The sequence below is a fragment of the Triticum urartu genome, chromosome 1 (genome assembly GCF_003073215.2).
Source record: "Triticum urartu cultivar G1812 chromosome 1, Tu2.1, whole genome shotgun sequence".
Taxonomy (NCBI): Eukaryota; Viridiplantae; Streptophyta; class Magnoliopsida; order Poales; family Poaceae; genus Triticum; species Triticum urartu.
The window spans coordinates 550,447,635-550,466,278 of NC_053022.1; the positions used below are offsets into that span (position 1 = coordinate 550,447,635).

The 18,644-nt window shown below is 43.3% G+C and overlaps 2 protein-coding genes across 2 annotated transcripts; both read left to right on the forward strand.

The window, feature by feature from the left end:
• The first annotated feature begins 2,572 nt into the window (after positions 1-2,572).
• LOC125528960 (structural maintenance of chromosomes protein 3-like) lies at positions 2,573-14,282 on the forward strand. The gene is made up of 30 exons (XM_048693381.1): positions 2,573-2,735; positions 3,603-3,653; positions 3,745-3,820; positions 4,327-4,365; positions 4,465-4,532; positions 4,610-4,681; positions 4,911-4,990; positions 5,077-5,155; positions 5,226-5,343; positions 5,412-5,587; positions 6,777-7,022; positions 7,098-7,219; positions 7,297-7,441; positions 7,967-8,139; positions 8,233-8,332; positions 9,425-9,561; positions 9,651-9,852; positions 10,435-10,522; positions 10,602-10,751; positions 11,245-11,396; positions 11,526-11,717; positions 11,794-11,977; positions 12,065-12,135; positions 12,219-12,370; positions 12,522-12,690; positions 12,776-12,922; positions 13,001-13,096; positions 13,303-13,477; positions 13,700-13,916; positions 14,014-14,282. Exons 2-29 carry the CDS (start codon positions 3,639-3,641, stop codon positions 13,888-13,890), a joined length of 3,615 nt encoding a protein of 1,204 aa, XP_048549338.1. The 5' UTR covers positions 2,573-2,735; positions 3,603-3,638; the 3' UTR covers positions 13,891-13,916; positions 14,014-14,282.
• A 1,106-nt stretch (positions 14,283-15,388) lies between these two features.
• LOC125528968 (F-box protein At5g07610-like) lies at positions 15,389-17,153 on the forward strand. The gene is made up of 2 exons (XM_048693389.1): positions 15,389-15,552; positions 15,666-17,153. The coding sequence occupies exon 2, from the start codon at positions 15,695-15,697 to the stop codon at positions 16,886-16,888; it is 1,194 nt and encodes a 397-aa protein (XP_048549346.1). The 5' UTR covers positions 15,389-15,552; positions 15,666-15,694; the 3' UTR covers positions 16,889-17,153.
• The last annotated feature ends 1,491 nt before the right edge of the window (positions 17,154-18,644 follow it).

Below are 18,644 nucleotides of genomic sequence, written 5' to 3' on the forward strand. Positions count from 1 at the left end.
ATGAAACTTTGCATTGTAATATGTGTGGATATCGATGGAACAATGTGTATGTGCAACTTGCTATGTATGAATGGATGGAACTATATGTATGTACGATGAAACTTATATGCTGGACATGTCATATGTTTGCTGTGAAATAGCCCTGTGAAATAATGCAGGCTCTTTGTCGTCTACCACCGATGGCAACGGGCTCTTTGTTGTCCGCCGCGGACGGCAAAGAAGCCACGTGGCAGCCACCTGTGTTTCCTGGGAGCTGACCCATTTGGTCAGTTTGCCTACAGTGGCGGACGACAAAACCTTTGCCTACAGTGGCAGACGACAAAGGATAACCGCAGTTGCCTACAGTGGCGGATGGCAAAGCCTTGGTGGGCAGTGACGTCCAGCTGACGTCATTTGGCCGACGGCAAAGGCCCGATGCTCTTTGCCGTCAGCTGGCGGACGACAAAGACTGCCGTTAGCCACCTAACGGACTAACAGCGAATTAATTTCCGTCTCCTTTCTTTGCCGTCAACCGCTGATGGCAAATGCCCCTTTGCCGTCCGCTTCAAAAAGCAGACAACAAAGAAGGTCTTTACCGATCCTATCTTTGCCGGAGCCCTTTGCCGTCCGCGGCAGACGACAAAGGCTTTGCCGTCTGCCTTGGCGGACGGCAAAGTAGCTGATTCCTGTAGTGACTCCCCATGCTTCATTCTCTGTCAATACCAACCCTCTCATCCAATCCGATAGTTTCTTCCAGCGACTTTGCACCCGCAGGAGATCTCTTGAGGTGTGCGTCCTTGAAAAAGATTCCTCTAATGCCTTCTTCCTCACACATGCAAACCAACATTCTCACTCGAGAGAAAACCCTAACCTAGCCACCAGACACGGACTCTACTGCCGCAATCACCGTCGCCGTTGATATGGCCGCGTGTAATTTAAGTGCGATGATCACTGTTGATACAACAACGTATTCATCTAGTACTGAATATGCTACAGATGTTTTTCAAGATGAAGATGAATTTGTAGGCATCACATCTAAGCGTGACACAGTTGTACAAATAATGAGCAAGTATGGAGTTATGTTTCTATATTCCCCTAAATCAGGACGTGAAGGAGCACACATGCATGGGTGTGGGTCCAGCCAAAAGTCAATTAGAAGCCATCAAGTTGTGTACTACGTGGATGTGCAAGAGTTTAATTCCTTCTCAAAGGGAATAAATCACGTTAGTTATTTCTTTGGACGGTTACAGCCACCTGAACGACCAAAAGTTACACGCAGATGGAAGTTTATTCACGTGGAAGATCATGAGTTTAATTGAGTCTGGGTGGGGGCCGCCATGTTGGAAAAAATAGATCAAGGAGCAATCAAATAAAATAGTCAAACTTTATTTTAGTAGGTCTTTGCATGCTTGCCGAGATGTAAAAGGCAAGTTAGTTTAAATCTAGAAAGAGTCCAGCCTTTAGGAGGTACATGTGCGTGCCTCTTCCAAGTTATTTCTATAAATAGCTAGGTCCGGTCCATGTAAAAGTAGGTTATTTTTATATGAAATAGACACAATGTGTTTTTCAGGGTAGACACACCCGTATCAAGTTTTGGAGGGATCTTCAGAAAACCTCTGTTTTGCGATTTCTCTTCGTGGAAATTGTTTTGAGCGTGAGTACCTTCGTCGAGATTGGTTTTCTCGTGCTGGGCCGCAAGGTTCAAATCCTCTACTTCGTGTACATCGCGTGCACGGGCGAGAGGTTGCTACTGCTGGTGGTGGAGTGTCGTGAAAGATCGGGCCCCAACAACGGATCGGGTCTCACCATGAGGTTCGGTCTACATCAGCCGTCGAAGAACAGTCACCCACGAGTTTTGGAAACCCTATGCAGGCTCCCAATCGCCTCTAGAGAAACCCTAACCACGGCGGACCAGCATCGTACTGCTACCTTATCCTTTCAATTTTGTCTTCGAGCACGTGGTTCAAATTTGAATTTGGAACCAATGTTTTATCCACAAGAGGAGGGGCATGTTTGTTTCGTTTTTGATTGGATTCGAAACACCTATAGATTCTCTTTACTGGCAGAGTTGATTTATGCGGTCTATAGTTTGTTTTAGGTTTGATTGGACTCAAATCACATATGGATTCGCTTCAGTTGTAAAGCTGATTCACGGAATCAATTTCGTCACTGAAGCACACTTTGAGATGCTTCAGGCAATTGCAGTGACAACGGCCTGACTTAAGATGTTGCTTCACCGACAAAGCTTATTCGGAATAGCTTTTTTGTTTTATCTTCTACATCCAGCTTCACTGACAAAGCTGAATCTGATATCTAAATCTGAAACAAAATGACTGTTGAAGCTCACACAAAATAGTTGTTTGCTTCAGATTCTAGATTCGACCCTGTTTATTTCAACTTTGATGGGATTCGAATCACCCATGGATTCACTTCAAAAAAATAATAAAAGATCTGATATCTGAATCTGAAGCTCAATAAACAGAGGTGATTCGAATGGAACCGGAGCCTGGACTGGAATGGTCGAACCAGACCCAGACCCAGACCAGCACGGGAAGAACCGGGTGCACGTTGACGTTGGGCCTGGCCGGCTGGCCCTCTCCTCCTCTGGTCTCGTTTCGGAGCAGAGCAGAGCAGCGCGACGACTCCTCTTGGACTGGACTCTCGCTCCTTCTTCCCCCCCTCCCGCCCCGCTCCGCCTCCGCTTCCCGCCCAGTGGAGCACGCTCGCTCGCCCGCTCCCACCGCCATTCCGGCGAGGTAAATCCCTCCTCCCCCTTCCCCTCTCCGTACACGGCAGCCAGCAGCCGCCGCGGTCCGAGCGCGTACCACGGGGTCCTCGAGGCAGGCGCCAGGGCTCTCCCCCTCCCTCCGCCGCCAAGCCCGGGCGCGCCTGAGCCAAGCTAGCCAGCTAGGGTTTCCGGTTCCGCAGCTCCGCCCCGCGCCCCTCGCGACCCCCCGCTTCTCCCCCCGTCGGCCTCCCGCGCGGGCGAACGCTCGCCCCGCGCCCGCGCCCTAAACCCTAGCTAGCCCGCTAGTTCCGAATCTGACGGGCGGGGGCTCCGGGCTCGCTCTCGCGGCCGCGGGTGGAACGGCGATTCGCGGCCCCGGGCTCCTTCGTGGTGGATAATTCCTGGGATCCTGGAGTGGTTTACACGCGGGTGTGTGGCGTAGTGTAGTGCAGTAGGATGCGCTCTTCGGGCTGCTGCTTCCTTACCCTGCACGAGTTATTTGTTGGCGCAGTCATGTATAGTTGCTGGCAGCCCTTTGGTCTGTTGGATTGATCTATCCGTGCCTGGAAATCGGAGGCAGCGGTGCGCTGTCTGACGGGTCTGTGCGGCATTTTGTGACTGTTTCGTTCAGCTCTTGGTTTCTGAGATGCTGAATAATGATCACCCCTAATTCGAGCCGGACCAGGAAAACTTGGAAAAACCTTAGTTGCTATGCTCAATTCTACTGGAAAAACCGGACCACTGTAATCCATCCACATTAATTTTGGTCGCGGTTGCAGCTTCAAACCAGAGCACCACCTTAGCACGGTTGTTTGCTCACACATTTGCCAGCCGGCCTGTAGAGTTTTAGTTCACCCTGATGCTCTATTCATGAGTGGTCTTCCTCTGTTTGCAGGAATTAATGGTGGTGTGATCTCTCCCCGTCTTAGCCATGTATATAAAGAAGGTAACTGTGCTAGCTTCAGAATGACTTTGTCTGTACCATTTTTTTATCATGTCACTGCTTCATCCTCTTGACGTAAGAGCTGTCTGTGCAGGTTATAATCGAAGGGTTTAAAAGCTACAGGGAGGAGACCTCGACAGAACCTTTCAGCCCCAAAGTTAACGTAGTCGGTAATCTTCCTCTCTCTGTAATGAACTTGGCCATATGGTTCTGAGGTTCATGTGTTTCGGTTGTCAGCTGCCTCATGGTAACTTAAGGTGTTGTCACTGTCAGCCTGTCAAACAGCCACCTCCAGGTCTCTGGGGCCTGGACCAGATAATCCTTATGTAGTTAGCTAATCGCATACTTACTAGATGTTGATCCAAGACTCAAGTCATTGTTCAGTGTTTCTCTGACATTTTACATCGTTCTCTAGATTTGCATAGCCATCACATGCACGTTCGAATTAAATAAATGAAATGTGCTCTTGTGATGACTTCTTTCTGTTAAAACTCTATCGTGCTTTCATTATTGGCTTGCATGGTAGCGATTTCCATTCTTTGTCTTTCCTGATGACATATTTGGTTAAGTACCGAAGTATCAATTTATTGCAAGTATCATAGAAGTCCACTTTAGAGTTCATCACATAGTTTTTGTGCTGCTAATGCACTAACATTGATTTAACTGTTTGTTGCAGTTGGTGCAAATGGATCTGGCAAATCAAATTTTTTCCATGGTAATGCCTTAAAACATCTGCTGAATTACTATTCATTCTTATGGTTATTGACGCTTGTGTGCTACTCCCATCCTAATTTCACCGTGCTGAATGCTGTAGCTATACGCTTTGTCCTGAGTGACATGTTTCAGAACCTGCGCAGTGAGGACAGGGGAGCTCTTCTCCATGTATGCCTTCTCCTTCATTGATCAATCTGAATACTTAAAATAGGTGACTGGTGTTTGATACTAATAACCATTGCCAGGAAGGTGCTGGACACTCAGTCGTATCTGCTTTTGTCGAGATAATTTTTGATAATTCAGACAACCGTATTCCAGTAAGTCCTCTAGTTTATTAAGTGTTGGTATTTGATTAAAGTCATCCACTTCAGTCTCAAGCTGCATATTTCACTTGTAAAAGTGTCAATACCCACATCATCCATATGAGTGCATGCATATCATTATCATAATAAAAACTACTCTGCTCCACTTATACGGTTTGTCCAGAGCAACACATCAGCACGTAGATTTTGCAGTAGCCCTCTAAATTATGAAATTTGGCTGCAGGTTGATAAAGAAGAGGTACGCTTGCGAAGGACAGTTGCTTCAAAGAAGGATGAATACTACTTGGATGGAAAACATGTCAGGTATGTTGGCTTATGCCCTAAACCAGTAAAACAGTGTTGTACCTTGTCTCTTGCTCAGCTCCACTTTTTATTGCTGTTTTGTTCAGTAAAACTGAAGTCATGAATCTGCTGGAGAGCGCTGGTTTCTCTCGATCTAATCCATACTATGTTGTACAGCAAGGAAAGGTAATAAATATTCATCTGATTGTTCCCAGGATTTGTTCAGATATAATATTGACAATTTTTGCATGTCTAGATTGCATCCCTTACTCTAATGAAAGATTCTGAACGACTGGATCTTCTCAAAGAGATTGGTGGTACGCGTGTTTATGAAGATAGACGTCGGGAGAGCTTGAAAATAATGCAAGAAACAGGCAAGTTTAAATCACCAAAAGTATCTCTATAATCTTTCTGAGTGGCCTGCTGACATGTCCATTAACAGCCAATAAAAGGAAGCAGATTGATCAAGTTGTCCGCTACCTGGAGGAGAGACTGAGAGAACTTGATGAAGAGAAGGAGGAACTAAAGAAGTACCAGCAGCTGGACAAACAGAGAAGATCACTTGAATATACTATACTGGACCATGAACTAAATGATGCTAGAAATGAATTAGCTTCGGTAATACTCGCCCTTTTTGTTATGTATGTTTATTTTGGGTATTATTGTGTTCTGTTAGGCAAGTTCTAATAGTCTGTCTTATGAGTGAATGCCTTAAGCTGAGTTTTGATGAACAAACCATTAACGTTTCCCACTCAGATGATCCTTCAGCTGAGTTTTGATGAACAAACCATTAACATTTCCCACTCAGATGACCACCCGAGTATCTTTTCTATTGTATATCACTCATGGAAGAACCTTGTGGTGCTCTCTCATCAAGACCAAAGAACTTGGTGTGGAAAACTAGAAATGTTTTCTGAAAGCCCAGTGTCCTGTTCTGCAGCTGCTTTAACAGCTGTGTAACTTGATTCTCAAGAGAGCATACAAGGCACTATTTTTGAAATATTTATTTTGTTATTTGATGGATGAAGGTAGTGTTAACTGGTAAGTTCAGGGCTGTTTGGATCTACGCCCTGAGATGCCTATCCAAAATATTGGGGTTGACCATGCATAGTGTATGTGTTTGGATGGCTACCAAATAATTGGTACGCCCTGGCCTGCTCTGCCTTGCTAGTTCAATCCAGCACCAATTTGTTGGCGAGATGTGGGCGGTGGAATCGGCCACCAATAAATTGGCGCGCTGAGGCGGACCCTGGCGCAATCCAAACAGCCTCTTCATATTTCATTTCTTGAGCAAATGTCTCTGGTGTTTTATTGATTGTTTTTGTAACCAGTGGAAATATAAAATAGTAAAAAAAATGTCATTTCATATACACATGTCTAGTGTTCTGTTACCCAGCCAGCCTTGTTAGTGAATTTCCTGTGAATTGATGCAAATTGGTTTCGTCTCACCTCCCCTGGAAACTGAGCAATTAGGTGATAAATAAATAAAATAAATAGAAATATCTTACATAGTTCTATTCAGACAAATAATTGTCAGTGGATGCTATCCTCTATTTCCTTTGCCAAACGTTACATGTATTTCTTCAGTAGCATGCCTGTGCCTATAAGATTGTAACATGCTTTACCATACACTCCTGTAAACATTCTCTTGCTATCACTGCTTGCTTGCTATGCCATAATATATGCTACATCTCCTTGGCACTATCTCCGAAATGAGATATTCTAGACCAAACTTTCTGATATCATTGATCCTGCTGTATCCTATAATGCTTATTCTACCCACTACATTTGATTTATTTCTTGTTAGATGGATGATAATCGAAGACAAATTTCTGAAAGGATGTCTCAAGCGGACAATGAAGTGGTAGAGTTACGTGAGAGGGTCAAAAGTTTGGAGAAAGAAATAAAAGCCTCTACTAAAGGGATAAATGAAACCAAGTCTGAAAAGGACGATGCAGAGAAGAAGCGTACTGAAGCACTAAAGGTAGTTTCTCAGATTGAACTTGATCTGAGAGATTTAAAAGACAGAATTTCAAGTGAAAAACGAGCAAAGGTATGCCATGCTTGATCTTTCTCATGATGTTGAGTAACTTTGTTTCGTTGCCGGACTTAAAAGATCTATCGGCAGGATGAAGCCGTAAGGGAGTTAAATAGTATGAGGAAAGAAAGTGAAAAGTCAAAGTCTGAATTGGCTCAAATTAGTAAGGTGCATGCGGCCAAATTGAAGGAAGAGGAAGATATATCAAAAAGGTAAAATATAATATACACATATATACTTTCGACTTGTTGATAGATATTCCTATTGACGCATCATTTTGTGGGGATAGTATAATGGACCGCGAGAAGCGGCTGAGTATATTGTACCAAAAGCAGGGGAGGGCAACTCAATTTAAGAATGAGGCTGCCAGAGATGAGTGGCTTCGGAAAGAAATTCATGATCTTGAGCGTGTACTTTTATCAAATAGAAAGCAGGTATTCAACCAGTTACCTGTTTGATACTTGAAATTTCATTCTTGACCTTCGTTTTGATGTGCTATTCTACTTATTACTTGGGTTCGCTTGAATCTGCACTGAACCACCCTACATTAGAGTGTGTATTACTTCCTTCAGTCCAAAGCATTAGTCTTTTAGGACATGACACATTCTTCAATATGGTACTCTGTCCATCAATTTCTGTGCAAATATGGTGCCTCACATAAAAATAATTCTAAATTTGAAAATTCAATTCATGATATATCTAGTTATGTAAATTTGATAATTTGAATGTTAGTATTTTTTTTCTTTATAGATGGTCAAATTTAGAAATGCCTGACTGGTAAAACTCTAAAATGACTTTATTTGTGGATCAGAGGTGGTAGTTTGATCCATTTCAGGTTATGTCATGATATACGAGTTTAGTGCCACAAGTCAAGATATAATCATTCCTATTTTTAGCTTTCACATTTCCATTGTTGATGCATAGCTGGTCCGTGGGCTGCACTTTTGCTTTTATGACAGGAAAGCTTACTTCAAGATGAAAGTCAGAAGCTTAAAGACGAAATTAATAAGTTGACAAACCACATTGAATCTCGGAGAAGTGAATCAAGCAAGTTAGAGGCTGTTCTTGCAGACAAGCAAAAGAATCACAATGACTTCACGAAGCAGAAAAATGCACTTCAAGATGAAAGGAAGTATGCACATTTCTTAGCATTCATAACCTTGTGATTTGATTCAAGATGTGTAGCTTTAGACTATATATACTTAGTTCAAATAAATTTTCACAGATCATTTTGGAAGGAGGAAAATAGTGTGACAGCTGAAATCGATAGGCTAAAGGAAGATCTTGTGAAGGCACAGAAGAGTTTGGACCATGCAACACCTGGGGTATGGAAATCATTTAGTTGTTCACATGTTCTATTGTTAACATTTCTGACTGCTACTGACTTACTAATTTCCAATGATTCCATTCTTGTTCCTATGTACACACTTGCATATTGCATCTTAGATATGCATCTATGAATGATTGCTGGATTGGAAACTGAATTATAACAAAAAAAAGGACACTCCCTTCTTAGTGACATAAAACGTCTTCCATTTGTTTACAGAGGGAGTATTTATTAATTATAGTTTGAGTGTGCTGTGCATTGATGGCCGGAGAAGCTCTGCTCCGTCAGCCTCGTCGAGCCCCCACGCTCGAGGGGGGAAGCTGCCGGGGAGCAAGGTCCCGGATCCGCCCGGGCTTTGCCTGGTGGGGGGCACTGGCACCAGCAGGGGGGGGTAGCGTTGCCTCCCGAGTCGCCCGCCCCCGGGGAGGGGTTGAACGTTGTTAAGAGTCGAGGAGACTAATGAACATTCCTTTAGACAGAAAGTTTTACTGAAACTCAATGGTCAGAAATCTGAATTGCAAAGCATAAACTGTATCGGTGATCTGGTGTCTAAAATGGCAAGTAAAAGGAGCAACTTCTGGTGACCTGACTCAAAATTTGCACGCCAAGAAAGCGAACCTTAAACTTTGTATGACATGCTTGGTAGCTTGCAACTTTAGCACATAATATCATGTGTTACCAAAAGCACATACGATTGTGATCATCATTTACGGTCTTGGTATCATTTCCTCATCGTTAGTATGAAATTGTGGTTACTGGTAAGGGGCAGAATAATTCGATGAGTTGGAGGGAAGAGCAACGATAGTTGTAAATCAAATGGCTTAGGTGTATTGTTATATACATTTAACAACTTCAAAAATATCTTATCATGGGTTTACATCAGTCGTACCTGACTTTGTGTTTATTGTCGCAACAGATTTCATGAATTTTGGAGTATATAGCATAGCCCTAAACCTGGTTTTGCAATTGCTAGACCTTCTCCTTCTAAATATTGAGCTGTGCCTCTTTTGTCATACTATGGCATTCCTTTTTACTTTAAGAACGGCTTAAAGCTATCTTTGGATGGTGTTAATTTTGTTTTCTTCCTCAGGATATCAGGAGAGGCCTGAATTCTGTTAGCCGAATCATCAGGGACCATGGTATTGGAGGAGTTTTTGGTCCAGTGTTAGAACTGGTTGACTGCGAAGAGAAGTTTTTTACAGCTGTTGAGGTCACTGCTGGGAATAGGTCTTGTTCTGTTTCTTTTTTGTCTTGATCCTTCACTTTCATTTCATCTTCTCTGTTATTGAATAACCCATATTTTCTGATGTGAATAGCTTGTTCCATGTGGTGGTTGAAAATGACGATATATCGACAAGGATAATTCAGGTATTGACTCGAGAAAAAGGTGGACGGGTGACTTTCATACCACTGAATAGAGTGCATGCTCCGAATGTCAATGTTCCACAGAGCTCTGATTTTGTTCCATTGTTAAAGAAGTTAAAGTTTCGTGCTGAGCATCGTCGCGCTTTTGAACAGGTGTCATTCAAACTTTCCTGTTATTTTTTCCTTCCAATGGATGTCTACATCTTTTATTGGGCTGCCATGGTTAATTTAGTTCAGGCTCAGTTCTGATCTATCTTCTTACCCTTCATCTGCATTACCAAATACCAATGCTGCCTTCACGTTATCATCTCTTCTGTTGCATGTATCCATCTTAGCTTTGTTTGCTTGGAGCGTTGACACCCAGCAAAATCACTTGAGTTATGAGTGACATCGCAGATTATTTTATAGTATATCCTTGTTTGGATACAGAAGATTTCATTCTAATTTATCTTCAGCTTCCAATTGGATGCCATGTTGGAGACATTAAAAATATAAATAAGGTGTTCACTACTCACTCCCATGTTCCCATTTATGCATGTTTTTACCTTTAGCGCACTTCTGTAGAGGGTTCATGCCATATGTACGTACTTACCGGGAAACCTTGCTCCTCCAGATTATGTAGCTTCCCTTCCTCAAGCACCTAAGCTAGTTTTTTCTGATAACTTTTCATTCAAAAGTGTACTTCTTGGCTTTCATATGGTTCTTTTTCCTGCTTAACTTAGAATTTTCTGTTAGGTTTTTGGTAGGACAGTTATATGCCGAGACCTGGAAACTGCGACCAGAGTTGCACGCAGCAATAGTCTAGATTGCATCACACTTGATGGTAATCCTCAATTTTGCTCTTGAGCTGTCACTGTCATTATTACTTTGAACATATAAGTTGACATTGTGGTTATCCTCAGGTGATCAAGTAGCCAAAAAGGGTGGCATGACAGGAGGTTTCTATGATTCTAGACGCTCAAGACTGAAGTTTGTAAAAGTAATCAGGGACAACAAAGCAGAAATTGAAAAAAAGACGGCACATCTAGAGAACGTGGGAAAAAAGTTAAAAGATATCCTGCTTTAGTTCAATGATATTCCTGTTTCTCTTGCACGAGGCTAGTGCAAGGCCTCATGTTTTGTCCTTTTAGTGCCTGCTGCAGCTAAATATACACCTGCAACTGCTTCTTGCCACAGGTCCAATGGGCAAGTAGTTTAAGGTTATGTTCTACATTTGAATTTGAGATTCCTTGCTTGCTGTGTTGCTCATTGTCATCACTCAGAAGAAGTATGCACACCACGTAGGTTTAATTCTTGCAAAATGTATGTGGTAATGATCTGGGATCCACCACACTTTATCAAATCATATGTATATGTCAATTGTCAGTTCAAAAAAGTTTAGCTTCTTGGAACTCATGACATCTCGCTGCTTGCTTCTATTTGTTTGTTTTCAATCCCTATAAATAATTGAATATGTGATGAAAAATTTACAACTTCTCCTAGATGTTTACTGCTTATCTGCAAGAGAGACATTGTACATCAAAGAATTTTCTTAACTCCCCATACATATAGATAAGAAAATTACGGATTTGATTACCAAACATCAGCAAATGGACGCTGAACGTGATCATGCCAAGTCAGAGTTGGAACAGTTTAAAGCTGATATTGCCAGTGCAACGAAGCAAAAGGGATCACTGGAGAAAGCCCTTGCAAAGAAGGTACCTAGTAATAATACCCTTTTTCATTGCTCATGTGGATTCCTCTTTTTATTATGCAGATCCTTTGCTGTTTATATACTCTTGCTGTAATTGTGTATGGAATGCGGTCTTATATTATCTACCTTGCAGGAAAAATCACTCGCGAACATCCGCAACCAAATTGAGCAAATCCAATCTGGCATTGCAATGAAAAATGATGAGATGGGCACAGAACTGATTGACCAGCTAACTTTAGAAGAAAGAGATCTCCTTTCGCGACTGAATCCTGAAATTACTAGATTGAAGGAGAAGTTCCTCTCGTGTAAAAACAGTCGCATTGAGGTTGTTTAAGCAAAATTTTGTAACCATACTTTTGTTTCCGAGATGTCATTATTAACTAATACAAACTATTATGTAGATTGAAACAAGAAAGGAAGAACTGGAGAACAATTTGTCAACTAATCTTATGAGGCGTCAGAAAGAGTTGGAAGCAATAATTTCATCTGCAGATTCTAAAACCTTGCCTGTTGAAGTCGAAGCAAAAGAGCAAGAATTGAAAGAGTCTAAGAGGACTCTTGATGAGGCGACAACAGTACTGAAAGGTATATATGCATCGATTGACTTCTCTTTTCCTTTTGTGTTGCACTAGGTGGAGTTGCCCCTTAACTCTTAAATGGTCCTTTGGGCAGCTAATGTCGATGCTATTAATGCCCATACAAGACAGATGGAGCAACTGAAAAAACAAAGGGATGATCTGAAGGTATTATATAGCTTTAATGTTTTCTTGGGTTTTAACTTATATAGCTACTGTTGACTTGTTATGTATCATGTACATATACACAGGCTCTTGAAGCTAATTTGGAGCAGACGGTGCAAGATGGTGCGAAAGATTTGGAACAGTTGATGAGCAGTAGGAGCACGTATCTTGTCAAGCAAGATGAGTGTATGAAGAAAATCCGAGATCTGGGCTCATTGCCTGCCGATGCTTTCGAAACGTATGTTTCCATTTTTCTTATGCTGCTAAACTGCCCGACTCATTTGCACAATGCCTGTTTACTTGTGTTTGTTATGCTGTAGTAATTTTCAGCAGATAAATAAGGTGGTGTTATGAACTGTGTTAACTTGTTTTTTTCACCAATAACATAGGTACAAGAGAAAAAACAAGAAGCAGCTACAGAAGCTGCTCTATGACTGCAATGAGCAGTTGAAGCAATTTAGTCATGTCAACCAAAAGGCTCTTGACCAGTATGTGAACTTCACTGAACAGCGTGAACAACTGCAGAGAAGACGGGCTGAACTTGATGCTGGTGACGAGGCAAGCTTTTTGATCATTACAACCTGTTTCCCTTTTGATTGTCCTAAGACTAGAATCTCATAAAATCTACTGATTGGCATTGCAGAAAATTAGAGAGTTGATATCAGTTTTAGACCAAAGGAAGGATGAATCAATTGAACGCACATTTAAAGGAGTTGCAAGGCACTTCCGCGAAGTGTTCTCTGAATTAGTGCAAGGTGGTCACGGATACCTGGTTATGATGAAGAAAAAGGTTTCTATTTCCTTTTGCTTTAATCACCAACTTTGATTCTGTTTCTTTCACTTCTAGTTCCTTACTCCATTTCTATAGGATGGTGATGCTGCCGATGATGACATGGATGAGGACGCGCCTCGTGAAGCAGATCCTGAAGGGAGGATAGAGAAGTATATTGGTGTGAAAGTCAAGGCATGTGTTCTTTGCAGAGATCTTTTATGTATTCATGCATATTTTATTCTAAATCCATCATAAAAATCCAAATGATGCTCTGATACTATTTCCAAGCTGTCCTGTAAAAAAAAAAACTGTTCCCAAGTTATTAAACTCTTCCTGAATTACCATGGTGATGACTTCAAGGTTGTCTGTCTGGAGACTCATGCTTAGTCATGTTTCAGGTTTCCTTCACTGGCAAGGGAGAAACTCAGTCCATGAAGCAGTTGTCTGGAGGGCAGAAGACAGTGGTGGCATTAACACTGATCTTCGCTATCCAACGATGTGACCCAGCTCCGTTCTACCTGTTTGATGAGATTGATGCTGCTCTGGATCCTCAGTACAGAACGGCTGTCGGGAGTATCCTTTTAATTATTTCTTTCTTTCGCATTTTCATCCTCGCCATGGAGGAGCTTTCCTCCATAATATCATGTCATACATCTAATGTTCTAGTGTCTGTCTAGCTGGGTGCATGCCCAACAATGCCTTCTGTGTTCATTAAGCTAAATCACATGGTATACAGCTGCTGCTGAGAATATCCATCCGAATCTTTGTTGCTGCTTTCCTTAAGTCCTGTTGTAGGCGTGGTTCGGCGTCTGGCCGACCTGGCGGACACCCAGTTCATAGCCACCACATTCAGGCCGGAGATCCTGAAGGTCGCGGACAAGATCTACGGCGTGACACACAAGAACAGGGTGAGCTTCATCAACGTGGTGTCCAAGGAGCAGGCCATGGACTTCATTGAGCACGACCAGACGGCCAACGCCAGCTGAGGCCGACCGAGGCACAAGGAGCAGCTGTGCGTGTTGTTCCTCTTTGCATTTTGAGTTATCTTGGCAGCTAATCATCATACGCAGTGGCTCGCTGACATCGCCATCTTTGTTTGTTTCCTGCAGCAAGATGTTTACACAGGAAAGGAAAGATAAGGGGGATTGTGTTGCCGTTCGTCTACTCCTGGACATTGTAGGCCACTGTTAATGTAGCTGTGTATATTTAGCTAGCCTTTGGATTGGTAACTTGAAGAAAGCGTAGGAGCCTTTGGATTGCTAATACTTGTTTAAGTATATGGTTAGGGAGCATTTGCGTGATTGGAGATGTGTGTTTTTCGATTTGTCTATTTGTACCGCACTGCTGCAAAATTTGGCCCATCATCTCTGTTGTTTCATTGGCTACGACTGCGAGGGGTTAGCGGCATCTGGAACCTGCTGATAACCTGATAGATAAGAGTTATGTGTGTGGTTTGGAGTTATATTTGTCTCTAGTTGGAACTGAAGTTAGATGCAACAGATCTAGGTCATACAGTACTTTTAAGCCGTAGGCCCTGTGTGATCGGTAGGATTCTCTTCTGAAAACTAACACTCGAATATGTTAGGAATGATTCTCTTCTGAAGACTAAACGTTATAAATAGTTTTGTCAGTACGTGCCGAAAGAATACAGACCATGACCATGATAATTTCTGTGTTGCTAAGTTTTTTGAGGGAAGACATCATGGTGACTTCATTCGGTTGACATAAAAGTTAAATTGTTTTTTTGGAATGTTGGTAGTTTGACTGCCAAATTCATTGATCAGTGGGAAAAGTTTGCTAATTGTGCTAAGATAAAAGATGTGTGTTCCTGCTGCCACATATTAGCAGCAGAAACCTTAGAAGTAGAAGCTAAAAGATGCGCAACTTTTTATAGGACAATGATCGAACTTGACAAGTCTTGAACAGAAAGGAGCATTCTTCATAAACTGCAGCTGCAACCCTTACTGAGTTGCCTCCGTTCTTCGTCGTGTCCACCACCTAATTCAGTCTGAATCAAGTAAAATTTTGTTGCAACCCACCTGTCCGCAAGGACCAGACCATTACACAGGGCAATTGCCTCCGCCATGGTTGCCGAGTCATGTGGGGTATTGTGCCGCTATAAAATTTCCATGATCATCACGTGGTGGGCAGAAGCACCATTCTCTAGGAAGCAACAATATTTGAAGAATAGTGCTCTATGCAAGCCAAAGATGTATCAGTGCAAAATCTTTGTAACATGATGTTTAATTGTAGCATAGTCTTTGTGACGGCATCACTTTATTCTTCTTTTACTGAAAGTATGGGGCCTGCAATTTTTTTTAACACGATACAGACGCAAGCGCTTATATACACACACACACCGTATCCCTATAAGCACCTTCGAAAGACTGAGCCGGCATATCATCTTGAATGCATTTTGGCTCAAGTAATTAAATGCCTAGAAAAACATGTTTTTTTAGAGACACGTTTTGGGCCGAGAGGCCGCCGCAGTTGTGTTTTATTCTTGGGCCGAAGATGCGGGAGACACGGAGCTGACAGCAGAGTGTCCCCCTTCCGGGTTCGGCAGCTCGCCTCCACCATCTCGTACGCGCCGCCGCCGCCGTCGTCCCGTCCGTCGCCGCAATCCCCATCGCGCTTTGAGGTGCGAGGTTTGTCGCCCTCCTCCCCTCTCCTTCCCCTAACCTTCGGCTCGAGTAAGGGATCCAGGAGGACCACATCTCATCAAAACCCTAAGCGAACAAACTGCCTCTGCCATTCGCAGCAGGAGCAGCCCGGGCACCGGGGTACGGGATGAAGAAGAGGAAGAAGGTGGAGGAGGACGAGGAGGAGAAGCAGCCGGCGGCGGAGGAGAGCTCCTGTGGGGTCGAACTGCTGCCGGAGATCCTCCGGGAGATCCTGTCGCGGGTGCCGTACCGGTCGCTGTGCCGCTTCAGGTGCGTGTCGAAGGCGTGGCTGGCGCTCTGCTCCGACCCGGCCGTCCGCAGGAGGTCGCCGCAGACGCTCTCCGGCTTCTTCTGCTACTCCCAGCACGACGTCGGCGGCGGCCAGCGCCGTGACGCCCTCGGCTTCCTCAACCTGTCCGGGCGGGGCCGGCCGCTGGTCGACGACCCCTCCCTCCGCTTCGTGCGCGTACGCGGCTACTGCGACGTCACGCCCCTGCACTGCTGCGGCGGCATCCTCCTCTGCTACTGCGAGAAGGCGGCCATGAGCGACGACGGGAACTACGTCGTGTGCAACCCTGCCACCAAGGAGATCTGGGCCGTGCTGCCCGTGCCCCGAAACAAGATCATGACACGCCTCAACACCGCCCGCCTCTGCTTCGACCCCGCCGCCCCCGGCCGATTCGTGGTGTTTGTGTTCGTGCAAAGTTTTCGCGGGATTCAGACGGTGGAGGCCTATTCCTCGGACACTGGACGGTGGACCTCCATGCGGAGCGAGTGGAACCCCAAGACCCTCCTCCTCGGTGAGGATTCAGAATGCGTCTTCTTGAACGGCACTTTGCATTTGGTCGACGCCGACCATTCTGATGCCGATTTTGACTGGGAGGGGAACCTGATACGCTGGATGGTGACTGTGGACATGGAGGGTAAAACATGGAGGAAGATCCGAATGCCGGATTCCATCTATAATGGTTTCATCGGGCAGTCGCAAGGACGCCTATACGCAACGCATGTTGAAACTGAAGGTAGATGCCGGCTATCCGTTTGGGTTCTTGAGGATTATGCCAGCGGACAGTGGACCCTGAAGTGTACTGCCAGCATTTTAGAAATGCTAGGAAGGCCTCACCATGAGCCCGGCGAACACTACACGCTGATCGCGATCCATCCAGAGTGCAGTTTGATCTTCCTAGTAGCGAGCCGTGGAAAAACACTTATGTCGTACGATATGGATACCAGTAAACTGAGTATTATCTGCACTTTCGGAGACCGCCAGCCACGAAGATTTCAGCCGTACATTCCGTGTTTTGCGGAGAAGCCTAAATAAATTTTGGAGCAGCTTCATGTTTGCTGAGCAGGCATGGCTCCAGTGACTTCATGAGAATCAGATGTTGGTATGGCCCAGATTTCCTTGATTTAGGGTGGTGGATTGGATAAATCCTCTTTCTATCCATTTGTTTATTTCAAGTAACTGTAACTTGTTATCCATCACTATCCATTTATTTAGTTTAAGTAACTGTAACTTGTGATCCATCACAGTTAAATCATTGATGTCACCCTATTTTGATGCATCTGAGAGTAGTATCCTGTCATATGTTGTTTGAAATGGATGTCTCCTTTGTACTCCCTTTGTCTCAAAATGTAAGACAGAGGGAGTACAAAGGAGACAGAGGGAGTAGTAATTTAATACCTTGGAATCTTGAATCAACTTGTCTAAATTGGTGTACATATATACACACTGGGAGATCCCCTGCGAAATATGCCTGCATGGTGTCAAAGAATACCAAATAGGTGCACAACTCATTCAGTGATACCACTATTTGTAGTGAAGATTGGTCATGTAATGCCACACATGTTCAATGTTCATCACCATCACCCTTGCCCCATAGTGGCCTTGTTCTGAGTAAACTGTCCATGGTCAGTATAGTTCTGCGACAGTATAGTTCATGGTCAGTATAGTTCTGCGACAGTATAGTCCATGGTCAGTATAGTTCTGCGACAAATTCCTGAATATACTGTCATACCACTGTCATATGCAGTAGCTTTGTATGTAGTTCACGAATCAGGAGCATGTCCCGCGGATTTTTTTTAATATACTTAGGAGCATTTGTAAACTTTGATACAGTTACTGTGTAATGGTATGCTTGTCATCGAATAGGGATAACAACATGAATAAGAATGCATATAAAAAATATATACTTTGTTGTTTGTGACGTAAACTATGGAAATAAATTTGAATGCAAACTTCAATAAAAAGAAAGATCTTTGGTTTCCTTTTGAGATTGGAGTTCATGTCCATATGAGAGGTTTAGCTTGACCAGCAATTGATTATTATTTTCATTGGTTGTTTAAATTATTCACGTCATCCTTTTCTGATGCTTTTGAAAGCAGTGTGCTCTCATATGCTATTTGAAATGGAATCCTGCATCAACTTGTTTAAGTTGTTGTACATACAAACTGGGAGATTCCTTCAGCGAAATCTGTTTGCATGGTGTCAAATAATAGCAGTGCATGCTAGTCTGAGAACAGAATTGTATTTTATTTGCTTTTTTGGGGAAGATAATAACACAACTCATCCAGTGATACCACTGTTCGTAGTGAAGATTGGTTATGTAATGCCACACAGGTCCATTGTTCATCACCAGCACTCTTAACACCCTATAGTGTCCTTGTTCTGAGTAAATTGTCCATGGCCATTTTAGTTCTGCAAGTAATTCCTGACTAGACTGTCATACCGCTGTCGTATGCTGTGGCTTGTATGTAGTTCATGAATCAGGACCATGTTCTTATAAGAGTGTACTGCCCAGCTGATTTTACAAACTGGATGATGAATCTTCCTGGCTATTTAACTGAGCAAGTAATTAGCATCCATTTATAGTAAAAAACTAGAAGGATAGGTATATCAAACCAGAAAGATCTATCATCCAGGAAGTGACTTCAACATGACAGTTCTTGCTTGACCTAGTAAGTGTTTATAACTTCAACGAAATTTAGTGGCGAGGTCTCTCCTGCAGTCGCATGTTCAAACATTTATAGCAAAATAAAGAAACGACAGGTATATTACCAGAATGTATTCAATGTAA